The sequence below is a fragment of the Ictidomys tridecemlineatus genome, chromosome 11 (assembly GCF_052094955.1).
Source record: "Ictidomys tridecemlineatus isolate mIctTri1 chromosome 11, mIctTri1.hap1, whole genome shotgun sequence".
NCBI classification, from domain to species: domain Eukaryota; kingdom Metazoa; phylum Chordata; class Mammalia; order Rodentia; family Sciuridae; genus Ictidomys; species Ictidomys tridecemlineatus.
The window spans coordinates 112391051-112408826 of record NC_135487.1 but is presented as its reverse complement, the minus strand read 5'-3'; the positions used below and the strand labels follow the sequence as shown (position 1 = coordinate 112408826).

General features: G+C 41.2%; 1 protein-coding gene across 1 annotated transcript; it reads right to left on the bottom strand.

The window, feature by feature from the left end:
• Positions 1 to 533: 533 nt before the first annotated feature.
• LOC144367766 (regenerating islet-derived protein 4) lies at positions 534 to 15908 on the bottom strand. The gene is made up of 5 exons (XM_078024928.1): positions 15754 to 15908; positions 9995 to 10092; positions 8575 to 8712; positions 5545 to 5650; positions 534 to 1600 (listed from the first exon to the last, which is right to left on the bottom strand). The coding sequence occupies exons 1-5, from the start codon at positions 15818 to 15820 to the stop codon at positions 1533 to 1535; spliced, it is 477 nt and encodes a 158-aa protein (XP_077881054.1). The 5' UTR covers positions 15821 to 15908; the 3' UTR covers positions 534 to 1532.
• Positions 15909 to 17776: the final 1868 nt, after the last annotated feature.

Genomic DNA, 17776 nt, shown 5'->3' with positions numbered 1-17776 from the left:
CTTAGAAAAAAAATGAGACCTACTTTGAGGGTATATTTTCATCCATATTTCCTTGACATATATGGCATTTAACTCAGCAGGCTTCTCTGGCGCACATCAGTCTGGCAATCTGAATTTATCTATTTTCTTTATCCAAGAATCTGGTACTTTTCTTTCCCCAGCGGCAACCTACTCGGGACCTTTTAGGAACTGGTAGTTGCTATTTTGCTAAAACTAACTCTATTCTTCCAAAAGATGACCCTTTGCCACTTGCCTGTCATCTCATCTGAAATCTCACTATTAACAGATTTATCTTTTATATGGACAATCCTTTCTAAAGCTTCAGAGGAAAAATTCATTGCTTTTGATGGTTTCTTCTTTGGCAAGGAAGAGTATGGTCCTTTCTTCCCTGAATCCTTCTTTCAGCCAGCACTCAGCGGGTAGTCTTGGACTGCTGAGGTGATAAGGAGTGTTTTCAAATTAGGGTAGCAGAGTCTGCATGCTTACTGGCTGCTGTGCCAATAGAGGAAGCAGCTGCCTTCTCCCAGCCTGACTGCAAGGTGGGGCTCTAAGACCTTCCCATTGCTTTTGTCTCTAAGAAATATGAATGTGATCCTGCCAAAGAAAAACTTTCTATAATCAAGTCCTTTTTATTTCTTCTTAGATTGCTATGCAGATTTATGATCTAGGGGACGTAGTCTGTTCGAGGGTACAATTATTTCCTCATAATTGAAGTAACCATACAACAATTTCAACTGTCAAAGCAAAAGGCCATGTAGGTGACTCCTAGGCCCACTAGGCTGCACTATCTGTGATTGTCTTCCCAGCTCCCAGATCTGAAGTATGCATAATCCAATGACATCCCCCCACACCACTCATCCCTGATCTGAGGTTGGCAGGCATGTCACCTCCTTTTCTCCCCTATTCCAGCCAGGGCTACTGCTGAGCAGGTGAGAGGCAGAGACTCAAAGGAGAAAAATGAAGAAATGCTTAGGAGTATTTCTGAGTCTAATATTACCTTTCTACTCACTGGATTGGAACACAGAATCCTCCTATATATGTAACTATTTATTAAAAGAATTCATAGCCCAGCTCAGTCTACTAGGGACTCTAGTGATGAATGTTTCCATGGTAAAAGGAAGAATATGCCAGTGGCTGATGGAGCTATGGAGAGGGTGGAGAAGCTGAAGTGGATAGAAGCTCCTTCTTACGTTTCTGCTGTCTTTGAATCTTTACACTTACAGCCAAAGACCTAGCTGTTTCCTCAGTTGGAAATGCACACCCCTAGCCTGTTTGAGACAATCAGAGAGAGAGGAGGAGGAAAAAAGAGTACAATGGAAAGAGATTGTAGGGTGAGCTTTTAGTGCTAGAAGCCACTGGCATACCAATCCTGAGATCTCTGTCTCTAGGCCTAATAAAATCCGTGCACCAGAGACCTTATCCACCTTAGTGGCTATGTCTACTGTCTGAGACAATGATCAGATTTAGACAGCAGGGCAGAGGAGGACGAGCAAGAAGTTTGTGCAAGGGCTGGCAGAATCTTGATTCTTGCTCTATGGTCGGTACTTGCACAAGAAGTGTTGGCGCTTGCTGCATTCATTTTTGTTCCAAGTTACAAAGTCTGTAAGAGAATAAACAGACATTTAAATCAATCATCAATCCAGTTCAGTACAGAGCTTTCCCATGTTGTCTTGTTGTTTTGCTTTTAGTCATGGGGAAAGCCCAGTGATGGCTATTTTTCTATTTTTGTATTTTTGGTACCAGAGCACTTAACCAAACAGCCACATCCCCAGCCCCTTTTTTTTTTGCATTTTATTTATAGACAGGGTTTCACTAAATTGCTGAGATTGGCTTTGAACTTGTGATCTTCCTGCCTCAGCCCCCCAAGCCACTGGGATTACAGGCATGCGCCACTGCACCTGGCTAATTATATCTATTTTATGTATCAACTTGGCCGGGCTATGAGGTCCAGTTTTTTGGTCCAGATGTCTAGCAGTTGCTAGTTGTCTAGTTGTCTAGATGCTGTGGTGACAGTATTTTTTTTAGTTATGATGGACATTTAAATTAGTAGACTTTTAGTAAAGCAAGTTACCCTCCATAATGTGGGTGAACCTTGTCTAATAAGTTGAAGGTTTTAAGAGGAAAGACTAAGGTCCCCTAAAGCAAAAGGAATTCTGCCTCTGGACTGTCATTAGGCTCGAGAATGAAGTGTTGACTCTTGCAGGAATTTTCAGTCTGCCAACCTGCCCTGCATGCTTCAGACTGACCGGTCCTCACAATTGCATGTGCCACTTCCTTTAAATAAATCTCTCTATATACATACATCCTCCTTTTATTTGTGTTTCTCTGGAGATCTCTTACTAATGCAAATACTAACAGAAAGAAGAACCATTTAAAGGTTACACACACTTGCAAAAGCTCCCTTCCATCCTGTTTTGGAGGAAGGAAAGGCTTGACATGAATCTACTGAAAATGTCTCACGTTTGACAAAGGGTACAGTGAGGACTTGGGGGTGCTCCTTCGTAAAGTCAATAGTTGATCTCTAAGAAGCTTCTTCTCAAAGAACTGGAAGCTGCTGAAGCCAGTCACATCCCACCAGGCTACCCATTTATAAAGATGAATGGAGCCAGGAGTGGGTAGCCTTTTGAAGGACTTGAGATGTTTTTGAGGAGAGGCTCAACTATTTCACTCCCCGCAAATCAAGCTCTTCAGAGTCCCCTGTCATCCCAGGGTGTTCTGCTACAGAGTGACGCATCTTTCCCCAATTCGGTGTCTTCTTGGGCTTTGGCCAGCAGACATGATCTTGTTGGCAGTGTGTATTTCTTGGGTTTGAGAAAGCCTAGGAGGGAGGGATGTTGCTCCATTCCCTCTCCCATTCCAAGATCTCAGGAAGCACAGAGAAGGGACTGGCCATGTTCGCATCCATGGAGCCCAAAGTTGGAGACACATAGTGTAAATGCAATGGAGATGGCAGGCTTATTGGGCATTTTCACAGTGCAGGGCAAAAAAATGGTGCATGAGGTCACTAGCATGGAATTTACCCCAAGGGGGTCTGGTTGAGTCTGGTTTGGAGCATAAATGCTTTGGGTGCTGCTTGAGAGGGAGGGTGTTCTTACTGGGTCCTTTTGAGTTGACACTCACAGATTCCATAAATAAACTGTAACTGAAGCTTCAAGTAACCAAGAACAGCCAGCTCACCCCAGGCACCCACCTAGAGAGACATCTGTCTTCCCTTCTCCATCATGGGAGGGGAAGTGCAGGGAAAGGGTAGGTAAAGATCAAACTCCTCCACTTTGGGGCACAGGAGTCATGAGCCCAGCCTGCACTGCAGTGGAAGCACTTCACATGTTGGTGAAGTTGTTGTTTCCTTCAGGCATCTGAGGCACAAAGGAATGGGAAGAGCTGGAATTCTACCTGGGCACTCAGAATACAGAACCCTTGCTCTTGACCACGAACAAGATTGAATGTGAAATTTCTTTATAAACTGCAAAATGTAGTTACCATTATTAAATGTCTCAAAGTGAACCAAAGATAAGTCAGGAAACACAACACCACCAGGGAGTCACAAAACAGTTACACTGTGGTATAAAGCACAAGGTCCCAGAGGATGACCAAAGGACTCACAGAATAAAATTTCCTATTTTTTTCTGTTGTTATTTTTTTTTTCTAAATAGAAATCAGAAAAAGGAATGAGCCTTGACACTGAGAGAGGAGAATGTGTATGTCACTACGAGTTGGGAGATTAATATTACACACTTTGAATTTTAAAATTAAAAAGTAGAAAGGGAATCTGTGGGCAAAAATCCATTTTCCACATAGGAAATGACACTGATGGGGTTGAAGACCGTGTCCTTTCCAATTCTACCTTCCACCTGGTTTTCACTCAGCCTTGGTTCCTTGCTTGTGGTTTCTTTCTGGGAGCCTGTTCTCTAAGAGTCAAGTTGAGGTAAGTAAATACAGGGAAAGAAGGGGATGCAACAGACCAGATGCTCCAGAGAAACTGAGGGTCTTGGTTCCCAGCATTATCATACAGGTGACATCTCTATGACTTTTTTTTTTTTTTGGTCATCTGATCAAGGGCTGACAGGGAAAAGACTTTTTTGTTTGAGAACTTTGACCAGTGGAAACCTCAGAAACCTGTCTGCGAGGGACTCTGGGAGGCATCTGGTATACCGCTTCCCCAAAGCTGGTCAATCTTCTAGCCCCAGAGAGTCTTATGTTGTAGATCTGAAATGAATACCTGGAATTCATAGTTTAACATGCTCCTCAGTGGATCTTTTGTGTGTCATTAAGCTTCTTGCCAAACACTCTGAATGTTTCAACTACAATGAAAACTATGATGTCCACCTTTTGCTTAGTTGGCTCTAGCAATGGGTTTATCACAACTTCCTGGGCGAGCCTGCGGTGTGTTTGGATGGTGCTGAAAGCTCTGCTTTCTCCTTCGTATGGGTAGGCATCCACATTTTGGTAGCTTCTGCTGATGGGTCCTGACTGTGTTTCTTTCAGCTGAGCTGTTGGATGCCTTCTACAGCAGTATGGACTCTGATGGTCAGTGAAAATCCCCTCTCCAGCTTTCTGTCTCTGAGGGTCTTCCTCAAGTCTGTCTCCTCATGTCCACCCTCCCCACCCCCTTTGCTGTTAGAAAGTTCCCTCACTCTTTTTTGTTGTTGTTCTTATGAGCTTTATCCCTCAGTCAGCAGTAAACCAAAGCACCTGGTCCCTTTTCTACCCTAGACCCAGTTGCTGAGTACTTGACCCAGTCCCTGCACCAGTCCACTTTTTGGCTAAGAGAGGGGTCTGGTGTCACTTATGGTGGTCTTTTAGACTCACAGAGATGTTCTCAAATATACATATTCTTTCACCTTTAAAACTCTGTGTTCTTATTTTGCCACTGAAAACTTCCATTCACTTACTGGCTGTGGTTCTCAATGCCCAGTGAATCTGACCCCAGAGAACACACTTAGCAATGTCTGGAGAGATTTTTTTGGTAGGCACATCCTGGGAAGGAGAGTGGTGCTTATGGGATCTATGGACTAGAGAGACCAGGGATGCTGCTAAACCTCCCAGATTATACAGGATAGCCACCCCCCAACAATGAATTTCCATTCCACATCATTGGTCCTTGGTATTAAGGTTGGAAAATATAACTTAGTATCATAAAGAGAGAAGAATGAAAGCAAGCAAAGGCAAGCCTGAACCCCAAGTGACTGAGTGTATGCAGTTTGCAGCTGAGATTCAGCCTGGATTTACCAAAGCGGGACATGTGTCCCCTTCAGGGTATACAGTATGATTTTAAAATAAATATATTTAAGAAAATATGTAAGAGTGGATCTAAAGAAAATGCAGAGTAAATTGTTGAACAGCTTGTATATTGACATGGCAAAGACTGTTCAGTGGTCACAGACAACTGAAGTTTGGTAAGCATTTGCTTTGGCAATGCCATTGTCCTGTAGGAGAAAATTGTTGGTGTGACAGGGAAAATGTGACAATGTCCATCTTTGCTCTCAACAGATCAAGGGAAGGAGCCGTGCTTTGGGAAGAGGTACAGAATGCAGGTGCACTTACTGTTCCTGTAGCCCATCTCGGTGCAGTGCTTGTTCCCACCCAGGGACCTTCCACTCCAGGGTCTGTACAGGTATGAGGCCCCATCAATCCACTGCCACTGCTGCTTCTGCAATGACAGGAGACAGAAGTTAGCCAGCCTACCTTCCCAAGCACGAACCCTAGTAGGCTTTTTGAAAGTAGTTTGCACTGTAAAAACTGGGAAATACAGGAATATGTAAAGAATGAAAAATAGAAAAGTTACTGCCCTCAAACACTGAGAGGAGAAAATTGCTGCTATTTCAGCAAACTTACTTCTGAAGTGAATATTTTCATGGATCATTGCATTTCTCTGTTTACTCATAAAGAAATAATATTTGTATATACTTATAATGTGATAATCAAATACATACATATATAATGGGTAATAATCAGTTAGGGTAAAGGCACTTCCATCTCTTCAAATATTAATCATCTCTCTGTGTTCAGAATGTTGATAATCTTCAAGTTATTTTGAAATATGTCAAGGATTGCTGTAGACAACAGTCACCCTATTGCACTATGGAAAGACAGAAAAAAATTCCTCTAATCTGTGTTTTGGTGCCCAATTTTCAATCATTTCCCTCTCCTGTCTCTAGTGACCACTGTTCCACTCCATTCTTCACAGCTTCTACAGAGGAGTGAGAAGATGTGGCATTTTTTCTGTGTCTGTCTTATTTCACTTAACCTAGCAATCTCCAGTTCCAACTATGTTGCTGCACATGGGAGGATTTTATTTTCTTATGGATAAATAAAATTCCATTGTATACAGGGCCACGTTTTCCTCATCTATTGATCCTTAGGTTGATTCCATAACTTGAATAGTGCTGCAATAAACTTGAGAGTACAGGTATCTCCTTGACATATTAGTCTCTTTTCCTTTGGCTAAATACCCAATAGTGGGATTTCTGGGCCCTATCATAATTCAATTTTTAATTGCAAAGGAAGCCCCATACTGTTTTCTATAATGGCTGTACTAATTTGTATTCCCATCAACAGTGTTCCAGGGTTCCCTCTTCCCCCAGATCCTAACCGTTGCCTTTATTATTGGTTCTATTTGATAATGTCCATTCTCATGGCGGTGAGGTGACAGGTGGTTTTGATTTGCATTTCCCTGATGATTTGTGATGCTGAACATTTTCCAGCACTGATCGATCATTTGTATGTCTTCTTTCGAAAAACATCTATTCAGATTTTTAGCCCATTTTTTAATTAGATTTTTTTTGTTGTTAAGTTTGTTGAGTTCCTCATATATTCTGGATATTAATCCTTTGTCAGATGAATAGTTTGTAAATATGTCCTCCCATTCTGCAGGCTGTCTCTTCATTCTGTTGATGGTTTCTTTTGCTACAGGGAAGCTTGTTAGTTTGATGATTATTTGACTATTATAAATTTTATATTTTTATCTATTTATAATTACTATTAAACAGAACTTTACTCTTCAGAGATTATTTCTCTATTTTTGCCTTTGCTTTTTTGGGTCCTATCCAAAAAAAAAAAACAATAACAACTTTTCCCATATCATTGTTTTGAAGTATTTTACCAATGTTGTATATATATATTCAATAAATTAAAATATATATTCAATTTGTAACTTGCTTTCCAAATATTTTTAATGGAAAAAATGTACAATAATTTCCCTTTATTTTCTTCTATTGACATTTATATTATTTCCAAATTAAATTATTATAAAGAATACTGCTCTAAATACTTTATAAATAGTTCATAAAGCTGTTTCATATTTTACATTATTTCCTTATGATAGAATTTCAGAAGTAGAATTAATGGGTTAAAGGGTATGAATATTTGGGGATTATTGATATGAATTGACAAAGTATGTTTCAAAATAGTTCAGTTGTAGAAGTTACATGCTTACAAACTGGGCATAAGAACAATTTCTCAATATACTTAAAAATATTCATCAAGACAAAGCAAAAATTAGACAATCTAACAAGTTAAATTATATTATCTTAATTTACATTATTTGACTGCAAGAGACATTACTCAATTTTTAAAATGTTTATTTGTCACTTATTTTTCTCGGTCACAAATATAAAACATTAAACTACAAAGCTCTTCTAGAAATAGATGTAAATATTTATCCTATCTCTGAAGAGCAGAATTCTATTTAACAGCAATTATGAATAGATAAAAATGTAAAATTTATGATAATCAAAGAAACATCATTAAAGGATGAGTAACTGTATAAAATATTTGTAGCAACTATGACCAAAGGTTACTGGTTTTCTCATACTATTCAAGAGGAGAAAAAACAGGAAGATATTTATGGTACATTCTAAAGGATAAATATGCGTTCACGACAGATGTGATATGAATGTCTGGTATCTCTTGCAATGTGACCAAGAAACAAAGTTTTGGGGTTTTCTCCTGTGTCCCTGTGAGTTAAGAACCAAAGCTCCACAAAATATCTATAAACTGCAGACCTCAGCAACCTTTCGGAGACCTCACACGGCATGTCTTAGAATGAAGTATTGATGGAAGGTACAGCCAGAGTTCAGTGGGAAAAAACTCAAGGATAATGAAAAGAAATAACAGCATCTGAGAAAAAGATCAGCAAAGAGTTTTCAATTTTCATTCTAAATCTAATGAAGATGTAATAAATCTGAGTTTCATGATAAGTCTCCCTGCACACACACACACACACACACACACACACACACACACACACATGCACACACAGACAGACACACACATACTGACACCAACCTAATTTCTTTTTTGAAAGGGTCTAGAAAGCTGGTAATTTCACATTTTCAGATTCAAGAGGACCTTAATTAGATAGAAGTTTGTAAAACGGTACTATTTAAATTATATCCTCCACTGTAGGCCAGATCTGGGTTCCTGACCCTGATGTCTTGGCTTTTATCGGTTAGAGGCACCTGACAGAAGAGCCACTACCTGTGCCCCTGTTAGTGGGCCATGAGGCCATCTCCCAGAAAGGCGCTATCTTCCTGGCTTTTTCCAAAGGCATTTGTGAGCCATGTCTGGGGTTACCTTCTGTGGGTCATGCAGGCCAATCCATACAGGCTGGGTTCTTTGATAGCCGAGTATGTACTCTGCTATGACGCTGGCTTCCTTTAGATTCAGGATAGATGCCAAGTGGGCTCCGTTTCCATAAGATTGACACTCAAGCTGCACACAAGGAGAGGTCCCATTAATGATGCCTTGACGTTCCAAAGCACAGCCCTCTCCTTGGAGCCTTAGTGTGCCAAGCAGAAGGGATTCACATAGACCCCTCTTACTCCTCCAGCAACTAAGACCTAAATCCCACAGGAGACTCCTGTCACCACGGGAAAAAACAATGCCACAGAGTCAGGTCTGTGAGGAACAGGCAGTGCAAGGTGAAGGCAAGAGATTTAGGGTCAAAGGAAGTGCCTGATGACCTGGTCTTGCCTCTTGTTAGTGCTTGTGACCTTGACAAGTCTCTTCACCTCTCTGAGGTTCAGTTTCCTCAAAATTGCAGTTTGGGAAATTCCTTTGCTTAATGTTCTGTCACACACTCTTTCTCTCCCTCCTTCCCTCCATTGCACGCGTGTGCACACACACACACACACACTCTCTCTCTCTCTCTGTTTATTCAGGACTCAACTCAGGAAAGCACTGCATTACTGCAGACTTCCCTGGGTTTTCCCTCTTAGTCATTTTTTTGTATAATCTTAGAAAAGTCATCTATGCTCGTGCTGTGTTGGCCTTTTCTGTTCAAATGTCACAATCCTCACTCATCCTGTTAAAGTCATAGATTATTTTTGGAGTCCTCAGTAGCTATCACGTGGTAAGTGCTGCACCCTTGCTTTATTTCTTTTAAGTTATGTGCAGTGACTCTGAGACCAGATCATGCCACATCATACCCCCATGGCCTCCCCAGCCAGTCGCTTCAACAAACCACATTCAGAGGCAACAGTGAATCTCCACTTACTGGGACTGGTTATTTGGGGATGCTGCACACAAAGTCTCAATGAAACAACATCAATACATTTTGGGGTTGTGTAGAGCAATGAAACCTCCCATTTATTGGGATTACTTCCATTTCTTTAGGAAGTTCCTAGGCCTTTGTTCCATGCCTTTCTACATATTACTCTCTTTCTGGTAAACTTCACTCAAGAATTCAATTAATTTTTCCTGCAAGCTGCTGGTCTTTTCATTCTCCTTTGTTCTATGTTGAGGTCAGGGGCTGTTTCCTATTCATTTTTGTGTCCTTGCAGCCCATCCAGGGCCTGAGCATATCCTATCTGCTTTATCAGTGCTTACAATATGGAATGAGTTGAACACAGCAACCCTCTTCTCTTTATTTCACCATCCAGGTGGCTTCTCCTCAAAATGCCAAGGGGGATCTCTTCCTCATTCTGAATCAAATGAGATCTGGGGCTCTGGACGGCCCCTTGCTTGAGAGAAGCCAAATGCTCAAATCCCTTACCTCAGCATCAGACCAGTTTCTCAGCTTCCGGAAGTATCCATAGCAATTGGACCTGTAGTAAAACCATCCGGTAGCACAGCTGGGTCTCATGATGATATCTGTTCATTAACAAAAGCAAGAAAAATCAAAAGTCATGACAGCAAAAACAATCAAGCCCAGACTTGATGCAGCTTATAGAATGAGAACCCTTTGAAAGAGAAGATAGAAGAGCCCTTTCTTCAGAAGGACGCTGCTGCATTGCTAAAAATGTACACTGTTGATCTTTCCCTCAGCCTTCCCCAAAGGGACTGGTGGCCTTTTACCAGAAGAGCTGTGCAGTGGAGAAAAGGAAATAGTCAGAGCTTTCTGGGACTGCTGGACCCTGACTCTGAACTGACACTAATTCTAGGAGACCCAAAATGATCCTGTGATAGAGTGGGGCTTATAGAGGTCAGGTGAACAATGGAATTTTGGCTCAGGTCTGTCTCACAGTGGGTCCGCTAACCAACTGTGGTCATTTCCTCAGATCTAAAATGCATAACTGGGTAAACATACTCAGCATCTGGCAGAAAACCACCTTGGTATCTGAGACCAAACAACCATGATTCAGGCCACACAGGACTGGAGGAGGGGTATAAAGTGGTGGGTTTAGGTATCAGTGAGAGGAAAGAATCCTTTAGGTGGAGATACATGGAACAGGTTCAAAGGCAACTTGGCTGGAAGCAGGGCACAGGTGGGCTGTGCTTCTGTTGCAAGGGGAGGGGACATGTTAAGAAAAGGGGATGGGTTGGGCAGAAGAGGCCTTGAGGCAAAGAAAGCCATGATTCAGGGCAACTCACACTCTTTCTGTTCACCAACTGGTGAATGGGCCACATCACTTGACTTGGAAGTTTATGAAGGGGATGTGGATGGTAGTACAGAGGGGGCTAGGTGACAAAGGGAATGTCAAGCTAGCAGTCTGGGCTTTGTGATAATGTGGCCACGCTCTGACACCCTGGATGGGTACAAGGGTCTTTCCTCCCACAGTGGCTGTCCACGGACTAGTTACCATAGTAACATTCTTCTCTTCCCAATCAGTTGACACTGTTGTCATTGGTTTGCCCTGCCCTTCTGATCTGTTTCATCTCCAGGTGCTCCCCACTGCTTTCACATAAGCTCTTGTTCATTAGCATTTAAGGACTTTCTCAATCTAGTATCCAGCCACATCTTCCTGTACTGTAAGTCCCAGCTGTGGCTTGGAACAAGATGCTCATGATAGATTTAGATCCTTCCCATGTGCTGTTGTGTCTATGAATGATGGGTAATGATCACCCAGCTAAGAAGGAAAAGTGCTGAAGGGTACCAGAAATGCACTGAGACCAAGCAGCAAAGATATTCATTTATTTAAATGCCTTGTGTTCAACTACCTCTAGAAAATTGGACAAAACTTTATGTTACGTGAAAAAGAAAAACTTTATACCACTGCTGCTCCTAATGCTGTCACCACTATCACCAAGTTCTACATAGGAATCATTTACTTGGTGCCAGGTACTAGGCAAAGGGGCTTATCCATATTATGTTTTTACCAGAATAATTTAGGGAGATGAGGAAACAGGTGGAGGTGGTCACCTGCTCAAGGTCACACAGTAACATGGAAAAGCTGCTTTTCAGATTCAGTTCTAAGACTTAAAATTCCATGTTCCCGCCACTGACTCTCGCAACCTTCAATAAATACGAAATAATTGGAAATTAGGAATTTGGCAACAGAAATGATCAGCAGGTTGGGATGCCTCGCTTACGACATCAGGAGGAAAGAAAGCAAAGAAGATCCTTGACCCTTGAGGTTAAAGCTGATCTTCTTAAGAGGGAGGCTGGCCATTGATCATCATCCGTAAAGACAGAGCTGATGAACTGGGCTCCGATGTCTGAAAGGGGCAGCCTGAAGACACATTCAGACGCAAAGCTTCTGTCTCAATATTGGTGGGGATATCCTGAAAGAAGGGTCAAGAAGAGCCCAAGTCTTCTGCCCTAAGTCTGAGGACAAAGAGCCCTGACCTCACACCCAACATTCTTGGTGCAGTTGGATCGGAATTCCTCATTAATCCTGAAATGCCAGAATCCTTGGGGTTCTGTGGGCAAATGGGTCAGGACAGATCCTCCACCGCGGTGGCCTTTTCCTTCTCCTGACGCTGGGTAGTGACAGCAGAGATCCCAGGGGCGCAGGCAGAGGATCCAGAGTGGGTGGGTGGGGCATCGGGAAAAGGAGACCCAATGTTACCTTTCAGGCCAGACAATCAGTAATCTCTTCTCCCCTCATTCCTTCCTCTGTGTCTGTTTCTTTGAGGGTTGCTCTCCATCTCTGACCATCTCGGTTATTTTCCCCATTCTGTCTCTGTGCACCTCCAGGTCTTCCTAAGTGTTGGTTTCTCTTTCTCTGTCTCCAGGTCTCTCTCTCTCTTTCTCTTTGGTCTCTGTGCTCTGTGTGACACTCTTTTTTTTTTTTAAGCAAGATTCTTCATTCTTACTCTTTAAAGATGACTTAGCTACTTTCTCTCCTAATGGCAAGGGCTTGTATGTCTCTCTTTATCTGCAATTCTGTATTCGCCTTCTGTTCTTTCTCCATCTACCCCTCCTCTCCCCCCGGCCCCGCAGGAGTGCAGCTCTGGCCATGTGCCCCCTGGTGGAGACATTTCAGCTCCTAGAAAATGCAACCAACTGCTGCTCTGCTGAGGCACTGCTGTGCCTCCTACTGCTCCACACATTCATGGAGCATTTGCTGTGTACCAGGTACTGTTCCAGATGATATACACATATTCCAATCATCCCCACAATAACCCTATGAGTTAGATACTCATCCCCATGATCCAGATGAGAAAATGAAATGGTCATGTCCTAGGATCACATAGCAAAGACAGAGACAAGATTTCACCCCAGAGAGTCTGACTCCAAGGAGAAGCTCCTGCCATCTTAGTCACTATTCTGAAACTATTTGTTTTAAAACCAATCACATTTTTTCAGAATGCCCTAAGTACCAGACCCTTCCTGAGATAGGGATGGGTATCTCATTGTACAGATGAAGAGACCTCCTCAGAAAGACCCTCTGAGGTCACCAGATGGGAAGTGTAGTGGACCCTCAGGAAGGGATCAATGTTTTTCCAGCAGCCCTAGACCCCATATCCCACCTCTCATGATGCTAGAGCTCCTCATTATATGCATGCAGTGACAAGAAGTCTCAGCTGTTGACATCTGGTCTGAACTTTCTCCACCAGAGACCAACTTCTTTACCAGGAGTGTTATGCTGAGGCACTGCTTCTCTTGCCAGAGGAGCAATGTTAGGAACATTGTTTAACCTCCTCTGGTCTTGTTTTCTTGTCTGCAGAGTGGGGTTAACAATATATATCTTCTTCAGAGAGTTCCTGGGAGGATTAATTAGTTTAACGAATATACGGTGATTATACAGATTAACGAATATACAGAATCTAGTATATTGTAATTGTTCAATAAATACTAGCTGATAGAATCACTGCTATTAAAATCATCATTATTACTGTAGTCAGTGTGATATTGTTGAAAATATTAACCAGATGAAGCCTTTTTTTGTTGTCTCTGAATCATGATGCTCTATGGCTCTCTAACCATTGAATTGGTCCTGTGCATTGCTCCAAGGTGAAGGACAGACACAGTCCAGAACAAATAAATCACTGCAGAAACAATAAGAGTTACAATCATGACCATAGGTTCTGCTGAGAGAGAAAATTCATTTCTAAGTTCTCCATACTTCCTTTAAGTGCAAGATCAGACTTTTCCCGTAAGCCATGGCACAGAGAACATACAGATTCTCTATATGACATATTTACATCGTATGCTCCTAAAGAGGGAAACTAGAGAGGCTGGTGAAATCTGAAATATGGGTTTGCTTATTATTCCCCAGGAGATAGCAGACACAAATGCCAAGCCCCAGCCTGAGGTCAACCCAGCACCAGAGCAGCAAGAAACTACCTGTCCATGTAGAAATGGCCACAAAGGTAACCGTGCAGGGGCGTTCAGGGCAGTCCTGCATACTCTTGCCCAGTTCAGAAAAGTGGCTGATGTCCATCAATGGATGAATGGACAAAGAAAATGTATACACAATGGGGTTTTATTCAACCATAAAGAAGAATAGAATTATGCCATTTGCAAGAAAAGGAATGGAAGTTGAAAACATTGTATTAAGCGAAATAAGCCAGACTTGTAAAGTTAAGGGTTGTATGTTTCTGTCATGTACGGAAGCCACAGAGGAAAAAGGAAAGGAAAGGTAGTGGGGGGCGGACGATCTCATGAAAATTAAAGGGATATCAGTGGAGTAGAGGAAAAGGATTAGGAGGAGGAAAGAGGGGAGGAAAAGGGAAAATAATAAGGAATGCTATTGGCCAAATTATACTGATGTATCCTGTGCGTATATAAATATTTAACAATGAATTCCACCATTCTGTGTAATTATAATGCACCAATAAGAAATATTAGGAAGGGCTGGGGATGTGGCTCAAGCAGTAACGTGCTTGCTCAGCATGCACGGGGCACTGGGTTCGATCCTCAACACCACATAAAAATAAAATAAAGATATATGTCCACCGAAAACTAAAAAAATAAATATTAAAGAACTCTCTCTCTCTCTTTCTCTCTCTCTCTCTCTCTCTAAAAAAAAAGAAAGAAAGAAAGAAAGAAAGAAAGAAAGAAAGAAAGAAAGAAAGAAAGAAAGAAAGAAAGAAAAGAAAAGATGACTGAGTTCCCAGAATCTGAACACCCATAAATGGTTGAAAGAATTAGTAGCTAGAAATAGTTGTGAGGTTGAGGACAGAGAACCACATAGTACAAGGACGTATAAAGAGTAGAAGAGAGCAAGGTCCACCCACAGATTTCAACTGTGGGTGCCAACATGGTACCCAAGAATGCTTGCTTTCCTTCAGATTTCCTTCCAAGGGTAAGTGGGAACAATGCTAAGTTATGGACAGCAGTGCTAAGTTAAGGGTCCCTCAGAAGCCCTTCTTCTCAACAGAAGTGATGCTCAAGTCAGGATTCTTCACTCTCCCACATACAACTCCCAGAAGGCCACATGGGATTATACCAGACACTTAGGGCCAGGAGCCAGCCAGAGGAAAACATCATCTTGTTGTGTGATCTTGGGCAAGTCTCCACCTTTCTCTGGGCCTCATTTTTCTCATAAGTAGAACAAAAGAGTTACATCACATAAACCCACATTTTATGGAAATGGAAGATTTCAGATATTCCATGATATTTATTCTTAGCACACTCAGGTCCCCATCCCCCACTTTTTCCATTGGTAGATCCTATAGCATTGCTTCCTATTTTGTCGACATGCTACTTTGTACTAGACTCCTGGCCTGTAAGTGTGGAAGAGTCATCTCTACAAATAGGTTGCAGATTTCTTGCAAACTGGAGCTCCTGCTCAGTGGAACTCTAAGAAAACAGTGCCTAAATATTACAAAGTTCTGACGATAGCTATCATTTATTGGAGGTCTGCTAGGTGTATGGTGTTTTCAACAGTTTCTATATCCTTCACAATAAACTTTCAAAATTTATTCTATTTAAGTCTGGCTTACAACCATCTAGGGTTGGTTTGATTCGAGAGCCCTTGAACTTTTTACCACATTGTTGTTCATTTGCACCTTTAATATGTATTTCCTGCAGTGCTCAAATGGCTTTCTTTGGAGGTGGGGGCAGGAGAGGGAAAGTCCACGACTGTATCATGAGCATTGTGGGATCAACCATGGGCTCAGGTCCCGTTCAATGGCCTTACTCACCACCTAGGACTTCAGGGCTGAGCACGCAGCTCAGCAGCAGGAGAAGTCGCATACTTCTGGATGCCATTCTTCCTCTTCCCCTAAGGACAGTACTTTCGATACTTCAACTCCAAGAATCTCAGAGTCCTTGTTAATTTTTCTTTGCAACTCCTAGATTTTCCTAGATCTGCAATCAGAAACACATTTGCACCAATGTAAAGGACCTAGGAATTTAATGGAGGAAAATAATATTTTTCTGGTGAAATCCAGATTTTGCAATGAAGAGAATATCAAGTTAATGTAGAGATAGGAAAACTTAATTTAAACGATTTTGTTCTTTCCTGCAAGGCATTCTGAACCAGTGCCGGAGACCTAACTACAGCAGTCTGAACAGTTTAATAGTCTAAATGGAGAAGGCAATTAATAACTACAGGAAAGCCGGTTCCTGTTATTTTCAGGAGAGCCAGCAGAGGACGAGCTTTCTCAACTAGATAGTGATGGGCTTTCTAAAGTCAAGAAAAGCAAATCAAATGGTTCCAACACTAATGTTAATCAAACTAAACATAAGGCCCAACATTCAGATTTTAAAGGTAAAAAAACCTGAGGTCTATAGCTATGAAGTCTCATTTTTACTAGTTAGAGCTAGATCTGACTTCAACCCAGCACTTTTTCTTTTATAGTTTGTTGACATCACTTTTTTTTAGTAGCTTTGTTATCTTCCTCCATTATCAAAGAGTATATGTTATGAAAACATCAATGCAAAACCAGAAAGTAAAAATTAAATACCATTGCTCAGAACTAAACTATTCAGTGAATAGCCCTACAGACATTTTTCTATGAATCTCTTTGTACAATTTTATATAAATTTCATTATTATGGTTTTGTTTCTCAGAAACAGATCGATTTTAATGGTGTTCTTGTAGTCGCATTTCCTCATGCAGTTTTGATTCCCATATAAGTTCACTTATGCCAGGTTGCAACTTAACAGAGTGTGCACATTTTTGTTTTGAAACTCTGCTAAAATTCCTTCTGAAAGGTTTTACCAGGTATTCCACCAGTAGTTTTCAGGGATGTTGGTTTCTCCAACCTCTACACCAAAATCCCACACCCCCACCAACTTTTTCCCCCCTAATTTAGGTATATTAAAGAAAACATCAGTATTTTGTCACTATATTAAAGTTGCTAATAAAATCATCTTTTTTATAATGATTAGCTTTTTGTTTTTCTTTTGTGAATTTTAAGTGAACAGTTTTTAATATTTTTCTATTTCATTATTTTTTGGAGGTGGTACTTGACCACCAAGCCACATCCCAGTCCTATTTTGTATTTTGTTTAGAGACAGGGTTTCACTGAGTTACTTAGCACCTTAATTTTGCCGAGGCTGGCTTTGAACTCGCGATCCTCCTACCTCAACTTCCAGAGCTGCTGGGCTTACAGGCGTGCGCCACTTTGCATTCATCCTTCTTTTTGATCATGATTTGTGAGACCTTTTTGTATGTCTTTTATATGCTATTAACAGTGTTTCCCAGTTTCTATTTTTCTCTGGTTCATATTTTTTTACCATTCTAAAATTTTCAAAAAATTACATTGTCCTATGTATGATCTCCCTTAGAATTTTTGGAATTTATATCAGACTATCTGACCATCACTGTTGCATAAGTTTAAAATAGTCATCCTTATTCCCTTCTTTTTCATCTATCTAGGCTTTATGTTAGTGTAAGTCTGAAACTGGGTTCTAGATTTTCTTTGTCAAATAATTATTTAAGTGAATGACCCATTCAGTTTTTATTTGGCCATAATTTATGGTAAAAAGTCAGGACACATGGTCGAGCTATCAAAGAATAGATGGCTTAGGGAGAATAGTGGAATTACAGATCTGAACTACTGGAGACTTTCCTGGAAAATCTAATCTGGGGTCCATATGAACACTTTGATGAGTGTTAACAAGAGAAAACAAAAGGTGAAGAGTGTGGAACTGTTGTATACCCTCCTTTTTTATTAATTACATGAATACACACTTATATCCTCCCACAAGTAATGGAGT

Excerpts from the sequence above, each read along its gene's own strand:
- LOC144367766 (XM_078024928.1), bottom strand. The coding sequence starts at position 15,820 with ATGGCATCCAGAAGTATGCGACTTCTCCTGCTGCTGAGCTGCGTGCTC. Across the intron at positions 10,093-15,753 it reads CAGCCCTGAAGTCCTAGGTG|ATATCATCATGAGACCCAGC; the intron begins GTGAGTAAGGCC and ends GTTAATGAACAG. Across the intron at positions 8,713-9,994 it reads GAAACTGGTCTGATGCTGAG|CTTGAGTGTCAATCTTATGG; the intron begins GTAAGGGATTTG and ends CCTTGTGTGCAG.